This window comes from Mustela erminea, chromosome 9, assembly GCF_009829155.1.
Source record: "Mustela erminea isolate mMusErm1 chromosome 9, mMusErm1.Pri, whole genome shotgun sequence".
NCBI lineage: Eukaryota > Metazoa > Chordata > Mammalia > Carnivora > Mustelidae > Mustela > Mustela erminea.
Window position 1 is genome coordinate 51,415,824 of NC_045622.1, and position 14,841 is coordinate 51,430,664.

Sequence of the window (14,841 nt, forward strand, 5' to 3'; positions counted from 1 at the left end):
CCATCCCTGGATCATCAGTGAGGCCTGATGGGCCACGCGGGTGGGTGTTTTCCTGGGTTCCAGCACCTCCTTGGCCATTCCCTCTGTTGGCAGGGATTTGATCAAAAATTCTGTGTTTATTCTGATCAGGGCTAATGGGAAACCTGGCCCGTGCTCTCCTGACAGTAGTCTGAGAAGAACTCAGGATTTGGTTTGGGTTCTTGGTGCTGCCATGATGACTGGTATGATCATGATAATTCCGGAGATACAAGATGAGAGTGGTGTCTACTTTGTCACTGTGCTTTGAGGTGCCTAATCTATAAAATGGAGTTAGTAGTAATATCTTTCTTAAAAAGTTTGTGAGATTAAATGATACAACAAATGTCAATCTTCCAGCATTATGCCATGCACATGGTACGATTTTAATACTTGGGAGCTGTTAGTGTTTTAATGATAATCCTAATGGTGTCTGCCTGCTTCCTTTTCTCCCTCTTGTGTTCACTCCCATGCGCCTGGTGCTGAGGGGCAGAAAGGAAAGGAATAATCCTTGCCCTGGAGGGAAGGCCTCATGGTGGCCTGACGTAACCTGTCCCACGGGCTCTCTCCCTTTACTTCAGGCTCGAGGAAACAACCCTGTTAATCTGGGAGTGCAGCGCCTGATGGAAGAGCAGGCCTTGAGCACGGCTTTTCTGCATTTAGTGGGAAGAACTCTGAACCTGGAAGCCAGAGAGTTGGGCTCAGCGCAGTCCCAGGCTCTGCCCAGATGCTCAAGTCAAGTCTGGGTCTTCTCTATGCAGCGAGTGGGGCGCAGATCCCTGTGACTGTAACTCCCATCTTTGCAACACCCCTCCCCCCAACACTGGAGCAAAAACTCGACTTCTCAGCTCCCTCGAGAAATACCCTTATGTCCCTTTTGCAGGGCAAACCTCACTATATAGTTACAGTGACGATGATGATGATGGCGATGAAAACGATGGGAACAAAGAGGTTCGTCTGTTTGAGAAAATACTAAGCACCATAATCTCATACACTGTCTTCACAACTCCTGGAGCTCAGTATTATTGCCACCATCTGAAAGATGAGGAAAGGGGGGCCCAGAAGAGTTAATTCACCATCAGCCAAGTCCCATCACCGAGAAGACAAGAACCGGAGAAAGAGCACAGGGCCGTCCGGCGGCAAAGCTGCTGCTCCTCCCCACTGCACCTGGGAGGAGGGTAGGGAGAGGCTGGGTAACCGGGCAGAGGGAGTCCGAGGGTCAGTGGAGGTGACCTGCCCCTAAATCAGTTATGTAGAGAAGAGGTCTTAGTAGAGCCTGTGGGCTGAAAGGTGCCCAGGAAAGACAGCTTTCTTACTCTCTTACTGCAATCATACCAGTTTATTCGGTACAAATAAGATTCCAGCTCTGGTTCCCCCATGACTTGTCGTGTTAACGGTTTCTAGGGCCCTCCGGTTATGTCACTGTTTCTCCTCTGCGTTGACAGTGGGAGTGCCTGTCTCCCTCTTCTGAGGCCGGCTGTGCTTGAACCTCTTACCCACCCCTCCTTTGGTTTACAGAAATATTGAGCAGCGGCCAGCAAGCCCTTTCCCACAGCACTGCATGGTGCAGAAAAATGTTTAACTGCACCGGAGTCCATTCTCCGGAAAACACTTAATTTGGGGGTGAGAGACAGTAACCCTGATTGTTGCAGTCAGGTGGATCCAGAGACAGGAAGAAAAGCAATATATTTTCTTGATTTAAAATTAGTCCCACGTAGTCACCAGTGGGATCCTGTCAAGTTTCTTTATAGCGACTCTGCTTTTAAAAACTGTTTTATCCACTGGACAAATATCTCTGGTTCCTGTGGCCAAAGTCTGTCAGCTAATGGAAGCATGAGAGCAAAGGGCCCTCAGTGTAAAGAAATTCGCGGTGGGCATGGAAAGGGCATTAGAAGGAATATACAGAAAGAAGAAAAATGTGGTACAGCGGCTGGCTTCAACAGATCTCCCCGCAGATACAGCAGTTAGGAAAACCAGTGTAGCAAAATGACAAAGGTGATGACCGATGCCATTTACTGAGCTCCTACTGTGTGCCTGGCAAAATACATGCATTATTTCACTTAATCCTTTGAGACAGATCCTACTAGCTTCGTGTAGCTGAGGAGGAAACAGAGACCCAGAGAGGTGAAATAATTTGTGCAAAGTCATGAAACCAGTAAACGACCCAGCTGTGAGTGCTCTGAAGAGACCCAAACTTGGACCAGCATGTATGCAGCTTTGACTGTGGGGCGTCAGCCGTGCCTCCGGTAGTCAGGATGTGGAAGGACAGGGGCCCCAGGCTTTGTCCCTGAGAAGAACCCCTTTTTACAAACTGTCTCAGACAAGTAAACCTGGCTGTGCTGTCAGCAGGGGCTTTGCCTTGAATTATGTTTAATTGTAACTTAGCTGCAGGCATTGTAACTCACTAGCAGTGCGGTTGTATCAAGAGGAGAGCCTGGACTTTAGCATCAATCAGATCTGGGTTCACATATTTTATCACTTCCCATCTGGAAAGTGTCTTTGGCCAAGTCTTGCAGCCTCTCTGAGCCTCCAGTTTTGTCATCAGAAGGTGAGAATAATAGTCATTTCTCAGGGTGTAGATCAGGATTGGATGAAATAACATATGTAATTCCCCTTACTTAAGCGTCTGACACATGGCATGTCCTCAAAAGGAGGATCTCCTCCCCGGGTTGTCACCCTTCCTTTCTACCTGTTCCTCCTGAGACTGCATTGTAGAATTTCCCTTTAAGATAAGACAGCATTGGGGCACCTGGGTGGCTCAGTGGGTTAAGCCGCTGCCTTTGGCTCAGGTCATGATCTCAGGGTCCTGGGATTGAGTCCCACATGGGGCTCTCTGCTCGGCAGGGAGCCTGCTTCTCACTCTCTCTCTCTCTCTCTCTCTGCCAGCCTCTCTACCTACCTGTGATCTCTCTCTGTCAAATAAATAAATAAAATCTTAAAAAAAAAAAAAAAAAAGGTAAGACAGCATTAAAGTGAGTTTGGAAACGAGGGAAGAAAATTTGTCCATAATCCTACCATTACAATTCAAAGTCTGATGTCATTTTAACATATGTCTCTCCAGATTGCTTATATGCATATCTGGTTATGCAGAGATGCAGTCAGCAAAAAGTCCTGCCTCCTTTTTCTTCACATTCTATCACCAGCATTGCCCTCACTGCTGGTGGTCATAGTCGTTTTTGTATAATGATTGCATTGCATTCCAACTGGTACCTATAGTATAATTCAGCTAAGTCGTTCTATTTTCACACATCTAGGTTGCTTCCAGATTTTCAGCTCTTGCCTAGCAGTGTGCAGCCCCATGTTTTGAACCTCTGGGTTTGGAACTTGTGCATGCTTTGGCTCTGTAGCAAAATGAGGTCTGGGACCTGGAGAATGAAACTCTGCCCCCTTATTGCTGCAGTTCTTTCTGGTTTTTGTTTTCCCCATTAGAGGACCATCGTCAAAGAACACCAATGACTTAGATTTTACAGAAATGACATTATTAATTTAAAAAAAACAAAGACAAAAAAGTACTGAACACTAATCTAAAACAGAAAAGTGGGAAGCCACATCACTGGGTCAGTTCCTACTGCCTTTTGAAACCAGAAACTCCAGTTGAATCAACAGTTCCTTGTGGTTATAACCCTCTCCAGTCACTACCAGGAGCTGCTAATTTACTGATGCAAGTGGGTTCGTGCATTAGATTTTTGGAAGGAAGGGAAGCGTGCACCGTGACAGGGAAACTCTGCTGTACTTACATTGGCAACTCCTGCATAATGACTTTGTTAATTGCCTCCTGCTGGCTGGGTGTTGGGGCGGGGGGCAGGAGGCAGCTTCCCTGTCTGAACATCTATTGAGCATTTGTCTTAAAAATGTCAGGATGGAGCTTGCACTTTCTCAGCCATCGCTTATGTCTTGCTGGGCAGGAAAAGGCGACTGGAAAATGTCAACCCCGGGATCAGATTGACCAGAGCTGAGGGAATAAGAAACTTCCCCCACCCTATCTGTTGGCTTTCAGAAATCATTAACATTTCAGTGTGGGTGATCCTGTGAACCCGCTACCTTTCCACAGCCTTCTTCTGAACTCTTTAGCATCTTTTCACCTTTTCGTGGAATTACAAAGTAATTTAAAGGGAAACCAGTATCAGCTTTCTTATTTAGGTCACTTTCAGCATACTTGAGAGTTTTGCACAAACAATTATAAATACAAGCCACAAAGTGTAGTTTAGATAATCCCGGGAAATGCATTGGTAGTGAGGGGTTACTGTCAGTTCCTCGGGAAACAGGGAAAATGACCATTACAACTTCTGTTTGTCAGTGGTCTGGTTCACCCCTGGAGCAGGCTGGCAAAAGCCATTCGTACTTAGCATTTTTTGGATCCATGGCTGTTCACTTCAAATCATGGAGATGGCATGCCTTCTCTTCAGGTAGCTGGGGGCTAAGAAATAGTTATTATCACCAGTGGTCCCCCCAGACATTAATTTCAGCCATTTTTGAGGTGGTTTTTTTGTTGTGGTGGTGGTGGCGGCTTTTAGTTTTGTTTTTTGTTTTAATTTGGTTTGGTGTTTTGCTGGCGGTTCTATGTTGCCCATATTTTATCTTATATTTAAAGTAAAACAGTGGAAAAGAGGAAACTTCAGTTGAGAGCGCAGGCTCCTGACTTCAAAACTAGTCTCAGATGTATACTAGCTGCTGTGCTCATATCCGTGACTCCTGCCTAATGACTTTGTTAATCGCCTCCTGCTGGCTGGGTGCTGGGGGTGGGGCGCGGCTTCCGTGTCTGAACACCTATTGGGCATTTTTTCTTAAAAATGTCAGGATGGAGCTTGCACTTTCTCGGCCATCACTTATGTCTTGCTGGGCAGGAAGAGGTGACTGGTGGTGTTGGGTAACTTACTTTACCTCTCGGAGGAAATCAGAGCATGTCACTGTAGCTTTAATGTTATTCCACTTTCCCCATGTACAGTCCCCAGTAATGATTTCTCAGCCTGTCTTTACATGAGGATTAAACTGGGTAATTTAAGGCATTCGCCGTGTAGTACAAGCGGTGTCTAAATGGGGTGTCTCTCGATCGGATGGGGGACCCCAAATGTGGGGGCGAGGATCCGGTGGAAGCCGGTGGTGGCGCTGGTGGTGAAAGGATTCACCGGCAGTAGAACAAAGGAGCTAGAAGCTGACTGAATCCCGCAGGGGCAGGACAGCCCAGGACAGGCTGCCTACAAAGAGGCAGTGGGTGAGGGCTGCATTTAAAGGGGGGGGGGGGTGAGGTGGTATGGCGAGAAACTGCTTTCTCCCTTCTCTGGTAACTGCGCCTTGTTGTAGGTAGTGCACTGGTCATTTAGGGCCTGTGCGTATTTTGAGGTGGGTCACCCAATCACTGACATTCCTTTGCTCAAGGCTGTTTGCCCGAAAATGGGGTCCACAATCCACATGCAAATGATTCCGAGTTCTGTTTTGCTATTACTGTTTTGACGGTGTTCAAGGAAAAAAGAAGAGTGGTTGCTTGAGATTATGTGTTCCTTGGACAGTCTGTGGCTGAGCGTGTGTTCTGCCCTTTAGGAAGAGGAGAGCAAAGCAAATTGTTCCTTTGCTCTTCCCCTCTGCCATACCCTGGAACTACAGAGTCTGCCAGCCAGCCCACAGTACAGTCAAGGAATCGAGGGCCCTCTAGCACCACTGTAGTTCAGACAGAGCAGAGAGGAAGAGTCTCTTCTGTTTTGGCTGTAAAATGACAATTCCTAGTTGAATGTCACATTTCTGTCTCCACATCATCCCGCTTCTCTCTCTAAATATTACCTTTAACCCTGCGTTTGGAAGCTGATTCTTGGTGGCCCCATGGTTACTTCCCTACCTACAAGCCTCCAAAACTGTTTCTGGATGATTGAGTCTTCCGAGAGAGCCCAGGTTTGCGCTGGATCCAGAACTTTCCAGGCGGTGAGAAGGAGCAGAGGGTACGGCCAACCTCACGTTGTCTGAGGCCTCTGTGATTCTGGGTAGTCGGGACAAGGCCGAGAGGAAGCTTTGGGTCAGCACCTCCCCGCAAGCAACCGTGGGCTGTCCTGCCCTAATTAACTTCACCAGGACACGAGATCCTGTGATCATGTTCACCTCTAATACTTTTTCCACTGGCTTTTCTTCCCCCTCAGCGTATTTTTTTAAGCAAGGAGTTGGTTTTGCATCTTGTTAAAAATAAGAGAAAGCTTTGACAATAAAAATGTTTCTCTTCCCAAAGCTGTGAGAGTTCTATTCATTCTGGGATTACTTAATTCTCATGACCTTTAACAAGACAGCACTTCTGCACAGTTAGATGAGATAATTGATTCTAATGGGGAAAGCAGCACTGCTCATTTAGCTGCACGTATCTGAGTTGTCCTCCGTTCAAACAATTTCTCCATTACCTTTGGAGTTGCCAATATATAGATTAAAACAGTAAGAAGGTAAGCAGAAATGAGAGCTAATTCAGTCTTGGGAAGAGCAGAGTTTTCATTTCTTTCAGACAAGTGAACTTTTATTATTATTGACAACTACACAGAGATAGCCGAGAGCAGGATAGAACACCTCATTTAGTGCCCAGGACCTAGCATATGCTCAAAAAATGTCAGCTTGCTCTTGTGTCATTATTATTAACAGTCTGAATAGAATGGTTAGAAAAGACAGCAGTCCCCACACATATGTACAGTTTACAAAGTGCTTTGCCATATATGATCTCATACGACACACTAATTCTTTGCAAGCATTTTCTCCCCACTTCTTGGTTGCAGCTAGGCAATGGCATCAGGATCCCAAACCAGTTTCGTCCCCTCTGGTCTAGCATACTGTCCCCCACCTGTCAGTAACCAAAGAGAAAGTGAAGGGTCTGATTCTGTCTCTGTTACAGAGCACTCCCTCCAGATGGAGTCGAGCTTGTGTGCGTTCCCTGGTGGGCTCATGTGTGGACTACATGTCAGAAGGATGTGCTGTTCTGGTCTCCTTTACAAGGTTATTTGTGTCTTAGACCCCCAACAATGACCCCTCCCACAAGCAGACCAAGCAACCCAGGTCTGGGTCCTCTTCACAGAGCCCTCCTTACGAGCCTTGGCCGCACGTGTGGAAGGTGTTGTCTTTTTTTTTTTTTTTTTTAAAGATTTTATTTATTTGACAGAGAGAGATCACAAGTAGAGAAAGAGAGGAAGGAGCAGGCTCCCTGCCTAGCAGAGAGCCCGATGCAGGACTCGATCGCAGAACCCTGAGATCATGACCTGAGCCAAAGGCAGAAGCTTAACCCACTGAGCCACCCAGGCAGCCCGAAGGTGTTGTCTTTATTGCACTGGCCTGCCTTGCTCAGTAAATCCAGCCGGGGGAGCCTGGGCTTCAGGCCAGAAAGACTGCAGGGGTCTGATTGTAGGGTTTGGATACCTGCAGGTTCTAGTCTAAACTCTGCCACATGGAGACATTTAACCCTCCCTGTGTTCATCAGTGATGTTGTGTTTAATTTCTTCATCTGTAAAATGGGGTTATTAATACTCACCCTTCAGGATTTTTGTGAGAATCAAAGGAAATACTGCATTTACTGCCCTCAGCTCAATGCCTGACATGCGACAGGCGCTCAGTGAAGCATAGTTTTGTAAGCATCTTAATTAACCTTCGGAGACTTAATGTGCACATCTGCACATTGGGTCTGGCAGGGCTGCCTTAAGGATTAGATGTGAGCTATACAAATTTCCCAATGCACTTCTAGGCATGCAGTCGGTCCTCATTAAACCTAATGACTATGGGTTTCAGATCTCTGTACATCCTTTCCTGGTTCCTCTGGCCCTCTTAGTGGATCAGCCACCCCCTCCTCTGGGCCTTCTAGTCCTTCTGAGTAGATTTGGTTCTTTGTCCATCTTCCCCACTTGACTGTGAGCTCATGGAAGTAAGGGCTGTCTGATTATGTCCTGGATCTCCAGAGTCAGCCATAGGTCCTAGTATAGAGTGGGCTTCTAGAAAATATTCATCGTACAAGAAAGGAGTGTTATTGTATACAAGATACTGCTTAATTCTGTATATGAGGAATCAGGGCAGGCCTCCTGGAAGAGGTAAACAGGGACCATTGACAAGTCTTGGTCCTAAGATAGGATTGAAGCAGACATTATGCACTAGACTACAGACATTTTTGTAAACAAGATTCCTAGCCTTTCCAGCATCATGTATGTTAAGGGACAAGTCCATTCTTTAGCATCTTATGGTCTTTTCTAGATTGTTACACAAGCCTATTTAGCAGTTGATACCTTAGAAAAATGGTTTTTTTAAAAGATTTTTTTTTTTATTTATTTGGCAGAGAGAGTACAAGCAGGGGGAGCAGCGCAGAGGGGGAGAAGCAGGCTCCCCGCTGAGCAGGGAGCCCAGCATGGGGCTCGATTCCAGGACCCTGGGATCAAGACCAAACGAAAGGCAGAGACTTAACCGACTGAGCCACCCAGACGCCCCAGAGAAAGTTTTTAAAACAGAAATACATGTACATTCTACAAAATAAAAAAGTACAATAGATACAGAGTGAAAAGCAGATTTCTCTCCTATCCCTGATTTTTAACATCTCTTTCTGTCATAGGCTGCACCTTCTGTAACCAATGTCTTTCATCTCCTTCAGAAGTGTTCTATACATATATAGGATTTTTTTTAACCCTAAGATAGTATTTCAGACACACTCTTCTGAATTCAGATACACTATTCAGAAAAATACAAAGAGCTTCCACACACACTTTTTTAATTGTTGCATCGTATATTTCATGAAGGTAACTTCTCAGCCCCTTTTTGGTGGACTGGTTTCCAATATTTTGCTACTACAGACAGTGCTAGAGTGAATAACCTTGTATGTACATTTAGTATGTACGTGAGTATATCTGGAGGAAATTTTCTAGAATTTTCTAGAAACCCTGGGAACTTTTGAGTCCCAGGGTAAAGGGTATGCTTAGTGTAAATTTGGTAGCTTTTTTCAAATTGTCCTTCATAGGGTTTGCACCAACTTATGCTCCCGTCAGCAAAGAATGAGAGTGCTTATTTCCTATTCTCTGTCAATGCTGTATAATTTTAACCTTTTTTTTTTAAAAAATCTTTGCCAAAGCATATGTGAAAAATAGTATTTCAAAGTTTAACTTACATTTCTATTTTGAGTGATATCAAGGGTCTTTTCATATGATTGAGAGCCAATTGTATTTCTTATTCTGTAAACTCTCTGTTCATAGTTCATATTATATGCTTACTGAGCTGTTGGGTTTTGGTTATTATTTGTAGGCGTTGTTTTTATATTAGTGAAATTAATCCCTTGTGATTCAAGTTGCAAACTTTCCCCCAGATTATTTTTCTTTTGAAGCGGAAGGACAAGACTTCGTGCACCTCCCCCCATCCCTGTTCCTCCCCCAGTTCCTCCAGAGTGTGAGCCCTCAAGGGCACAGTCTGGGCCCTGAGAATCTCCATGTCCCAGGCCCCCATGTAGGGCTTGGCATGCAGGAGCCCTCTTCAGGGCTTGTTGAACTGAGCTGAACTGTTTTCCTGCGTTCCCTACCCCACCTGCCCTCCCCTGTGGCTTGGGAGTTCCGTTTCCACCTCCGGCCGAAAAAGATGACTTTTCTCATTGCTCACCACAGCCATGCACCTGTTTGGCCTAAACTGGCACCTGCAGCCGATGGAGGGGCAGATGTATGAGATCACGGAGGACACAGCCAGCAGTTGGCCTGTGCCAACGGACGTCTCCCTGTATCCATCAGGGGGCACTGGGTTAGAGATCCCTGACAGGAAAGGCAAAGGAGCCTCAGAAGGTAGGGTTGCTGTGTTGTCCGTGTCGTGAGTCCTCTGTGTCTGCCTTTGAACCGAAGAGGTCTTCATTCCATGCGTCACGTGCCTGACTCACAGCTCCGTGCTCTGGCTCCCCCTCCACCTCTCTGCACTCCACGCCGGCTGCCCGTCTGCCTGTGTCTTCATCTCAGTTCCTTGTCACTGTGAGCTCATAGCGGGGCTTGGGCAGCAGTCATGGTGCTCGGCAGTATCCCATCTCATGCCTGGAGGGAAGCATTGTGGGCTTTCACACTGCTGGGGTGGCTGGCTTTGGTGGTGTGGGATCAAGATGAGCCCTTCTGGAGCAACCTCTTGGGGGTGAACGGGCATCTCCAGAGCGGGGGTGTGGTTAAGTGGGTAGACGGTATGTTATCATTGAAATACCCTTGGTCTTGGACCTTTGTGGTGTAATGGAAACACCAGTTGAGGGATTCTAGCATTTACCAACCACGTGACCTTAAGCAAGTCACCTAATTTTTCTGGCCACCAGTTTCCTCATCTGCAATAACATTAATCATTAGTGCTTATATGGTTTGTTTGGTTCAAAGCTTTTTGTCAAGAGCTTTTCACATTTAATCCTCTCAGAGATCCTGTGAGGTAAGTGTAATTATTTACACCCACTTTAGATGCAAAACCTAAGCGGTACATTAATTGTCTTGACCAGAGCCGCATAGCCAGCAAGTAATGGAGCTTGGCATAGGAGCACAGGTGCGGATGACTCCAGAGCTCTTGCTGTCTCCCAAAATTGTCCTCCCTGACTCACCCAATGGTTACAAGACTCTGAAGGAGATACAGGTGAAAAATCCCATTGTACAATGAGACATAAATATTTTTCCATCAACAATGGAAGTGGTGGTGACATTTGGAGTTTGACATCCTTAAATGGGACATTGGTAGACCCATGTTTTGAATTTCTTAAAGGTTTAACATGCCACTGACACAGATTCTTTCACTGTCTGCCGAGAGTGGCAGAGACTTACAGAAACGGTAGTAGGAAAGATGGCTGCGCTAATAAGCCAATCTCATTGTCATTCTGGGCAGGTGTGGGCCTCCCTCTCCTGTACCTGGTATGCCCTGTTTTATCTCCCAGGTGTTAACCTGTCAGCACAGTGGTCATTTCTGCCTCCAACCTTGACTGCTTATATCTCGTCTTAGTTCACTTTAGGGTCTTAGCTTCTGAGCTTCCCTGTCCCTTTAAGGATTTGCCTTCCAGGAGTCAGTTTGGTTAACAGGGTACCATATGCTTGGCTCAAGTAGCTACTCTGAACCTGCGAATGATCCTGAAGGCCAAAATCAACTTTTTTTTTTTTTTTAATATGGAACACTTCATGAATTCGCATGTCATCTTGCGCAAGGGCTATGCTAATATTCTCTGTATTGTTCCAGCAAAACCAATTCTTGACCTGTGTTCCTTAAGGAAAGTAAGAGTGGGAGCATTTCTGTGGAGCCAAACGAGAACTCCTACCTACTTTTCCTGGGGGCAAATCCAGTCTTCTCTTTTACAGATATTTTAAGAATTGAAACACTGAATAAGTTATACTTTCTTTGCCCTTTCATAGAACGTGGAGGGAGCATGGATGGGGCCATGGGAAGAGCTCTGGGTTAGGAGTCAAGAACCCTGAGTTCAAGCCCAGCTGCTGCCACTTGAGTTGGCCTTCAGCAAGTCCCTTGAAAGACTTTCTGAGCTTCATTTTCTTTCTCCCTAAAAGGATGCTATTGGGCTAAATTATGTCCAAGGTCTAGTTCTAATTCACAAGTCCTGCATATGAAATTGGTAATGGAATTATCAGACTAGCCAGATGGGTCTCCAGAACCTTTTTCCAGTCAGCCCTGTCCGTGGTCCTGGCTATCGGTTTGTGATTCCCTTGTCAGTTTAGAGTGTCACATGCCATACGTGAATACCATAAATGTGGACAGTCTTTAAATCAGCATGTACAAATGCAGTTTTAAGATATGTTTAACCCTCGAGGCTTTGGGAAAAGGTCTCATTTAGCAAAATGTATTTTCTTTCCTCCGTGATCTCTATCAAACATTCTCTAAGCAGGAGTTGGATCTATCTGAAATCTCCCATTCTAATGAAATTAGTTTGTGGCTTTTTTAGGTTTTGTTTTGTTTTACCCAAGGAGCAGGAGGTGCAGATAAGAGACAAAATAAAATTGCACCAGCTTATTGGTTTACTTTAATTGGAGTATTTTTGCTTAAAGGGATTATCTGTCATTACTAATGCAAATGGAAATCCTGTTTACAAACCCCTACAATGCAGTGCAGTGCTAGAAAGTGGTCAGCATCAAAAGCAATTACTCTAACAAAAAAATACATCAGTCTGGAAAAACAGAGGACAAAGCTTCCTACAGTTTATGTGAGACCACATGGTTCTTAATTTCTTCTGCCCTGGTCAAACCAGTGTCTACAGTTTATGTTTTTAATTGTAATGTTAAAAATCTACTTCCTTAGACATATCTCAAGGGGAAAAGTCTTTAACACTGATATGAGTACATATTTCCTGTCCCTACTGAGGGTATCAGAGAAGAGAGCTGATTCCAGAATTAAGATTAGAGCCCCGTCTACAGAGATGGGAGAGGGAATGTGACCTGATGGAAAGAAAATAAATGGGCCTTGGAGCCAGACTGTTGAGGGTTTGAATCCTGGCCCTGACGTTTATTGGCTTTGTTAATGTATGCCGATTACTCCTTCTTTGGGTCTTCATTTCTTCATCTGTAAGAACCAGGATGATAACACCTAGACAAGTAGACTTCTTCTCATTCACTCAAATCCTAAGCCATTTCATGTCAGTTATTAGAATCTCAGAAATCCAGACTAAGTAGTATTTTCCCCTCAAAAACCCTGGGGCATTTTTGAATATTTCAAGAAGATATATATCTCTCTCTATCTATATATAGAGAGAGATATATAAAGATATATATATATATAATTATATAATATATAATTATGTATATAAAGAACATATATATATTCTTTAATTATACAAGTGAAATTTATGACAAGCCCAGTATTTTAAATGTTCATCCTGTCTTCGAGTGTCACATCAAACTGCGATTTACACTATATTTGCAAAGTGGCTGTAACCATTTCAGGGTGCTGTGGGACAGAAACCAAATGTGGCAACTTTTCGCAGTAAAGCCACAAGAACTTATGTTACACATTAATGGAAAAGAGGGGGGAAAGCCTTGAATAAACAAGCATTTCTGATGGTTGAATTGGTGGGCTTAGGGATAGCATTTTCTTCTGTCTGCAGTGAAATCCAAATTGCCCATCAGTTTAAACCATGCAGATTGCTGCACACAGGCTCAGCCGGGCTCTCCAAAATGGAACGGCTTATTTTGATAACCAAGTAAATTTCCAGCAGTTGCTAAGGAAACTAAAGGATTCTTTGTGCCAGCTATTGCATTGAAAAGAACCAGAGAGGTGGAGGGAGGGGAGAGTGTTAGTTGATTAGGAATTTAAAACCTGCGTAGATGGATCTCAGTTCAGGAAAGTGAGGACTATGACTGGGAAGTTCCTGGAGTTTTACTTCTTCCAAGTCTTCCTGGTTTGGCTGAGCCACCCAGTCGTTTCCAGTAGTTTGTTGAGAAATTTCTTTTATAGGCACGGTTGCCGATTTGTAGGGCCATTGCTAGAGGAAGACTGAATCTGCATATCTTGACAAAGAACAGGACTGTTACCAGTAAGACTTGCCTTATGAAACCTGATCACACATTTGGGGGTTTCTCATTCTTAGTGAAGCTCTTGGTATTGTTTGTTATGTCTCTGGAGGCCCCCACTGATTGCATAGCGTCCTACATAGAAATGACTTGAGATACCAACTCTTGCCCTTTAACTCTGGGTCCTGTTTGTGGGTTCCTACCTCATAAAAATTGTCAACTTTTGTACCCCATGATGCTTGGATTTGCCAGGTCTAGCCTTGGTGGTTACCCTGCTGGGGCTGTGAGTTTAGTTGGGCTCTTACTCTTAAAGAGGGTCAGCCCACTCTACCCCCATGGAGAGTATCTATGAAGAGTTTTAATTAACCATTTATCAATTTAATGCTTTAAGAAGCCATATTCTAATAAATGAAGAGAAACCCCACATGGCTTTATCTCCGAATGGCTTCTTAAGCATTCTGAGCCTCAGTACATACATCTTATTAGTGTGAAAATTAACGGAACTAGTGTACATGAAGGGGCCCAGAGCGGTAAAGGACAGCTACTACTACTGCTACATTTATAACTATTACTACTACTGCTATTATTGCTATTGTTCTTGTCATCACTATTATTTTCCAGAATGTGGTAGGCATAAAAAGAATTTTTATTCTTTTCTCCCCCAACTCCCTCCACCCTCGACCATCTCTCATTCCTCTACCCTTGGTAGGTCTTGCTGTGAAGTGAGATGGTTTCTATCTTAGCGCTCACTGGTTGGTGCTCAGAATGAAGAACAAAGAGTCTTAGGTTGTAGGATCTGGAACGAGGAAGGCACGAAGGGTGTGTGGCTTCATTCTGAACAACCGCTAGACCAGTCCATCTCGTGTCTCCCACCAGGCAGAGGTGCTCGGTGGGCTGCAGTTCTTTCCCCTCCAAAGCCCCCGTCTCATCCCTCTGTATAGTCCAGTGTGGGGACCACTGGGGACCAGAGTAGAGGACTGATAAAGGTTAAATCCCTAGATGGGGATTTTCTTTTCCCTCAAAAACATCGGCTTTAGGCTGGGCTGTGGTTCCTTCTCTAAGAATCTGGACAGAGTGACCCGGCATGAAGGCCACTTCTGAACAGAAGCCCGAGGGGCCCTCACAGACTCAGCCAAAAGAGTCAAGGTCCTGGTGAGGAGTGTGCCCTAGAACAGATTTATGATTTTTATTTGATTGTGTATACACACCAATGATAACTATTTTCTACCATTTGGTCCCACATTGGTAAAATACTATAATGCTAGAAAAAAATATTCCCCTTTTATCACCCCCTGGGGAAAGAGCCAACTTACTTGTGCTATCTGGTCTGGCAGACCTCTGGAGAGAGTCTCAGGTCTGGCCTCCAACTTGTGAGGCTCAGAACTTAGCTGAG

At 44.9% G+C, this 14,841-nt stretch overlaps 1 protein-coding gene and 1 non-coding gene across 8 annotated transcripts in view; one reads left to right on the top strand and one right to left on the bottom strand.

Annotated features, from left to right (window-relative positions):
- Positions 1 to 14,841, top strand: part of TENM4 (teneurin transmembrane protein 4) — a 720,251-nt gene that overhangs the window by 520,270 nt on the left and 185,140 nt on the right. For 6 of the 7 annotated variants that reach the window (XM_032357368.1, XM_032357365.1, XM_032357371.1 and 3 more), the window contains one exon: positions 9,600 to 9,770. The exons of the other annotated variant lie outside the window; for it this stretch is intronic. In XM_032357368.1, the coding sequence (XP_032213259.1) occupies positions 9,600 to 9,770 (171 nt within the window). The remainder of the gene's footprint in view (positions 1 to 9,599; positions 9,771 to 14,841) is intronic. 7 annotated transcript variants of the gene reach the window in all.
- Positions 11,097 to 11,203, bottom strand: LOC116600437. The gene has a single exon (XR_004289644.1). It is a non-coding gene; the product is annotated as a U6 spliceosomal RNA (small nuclear RNA).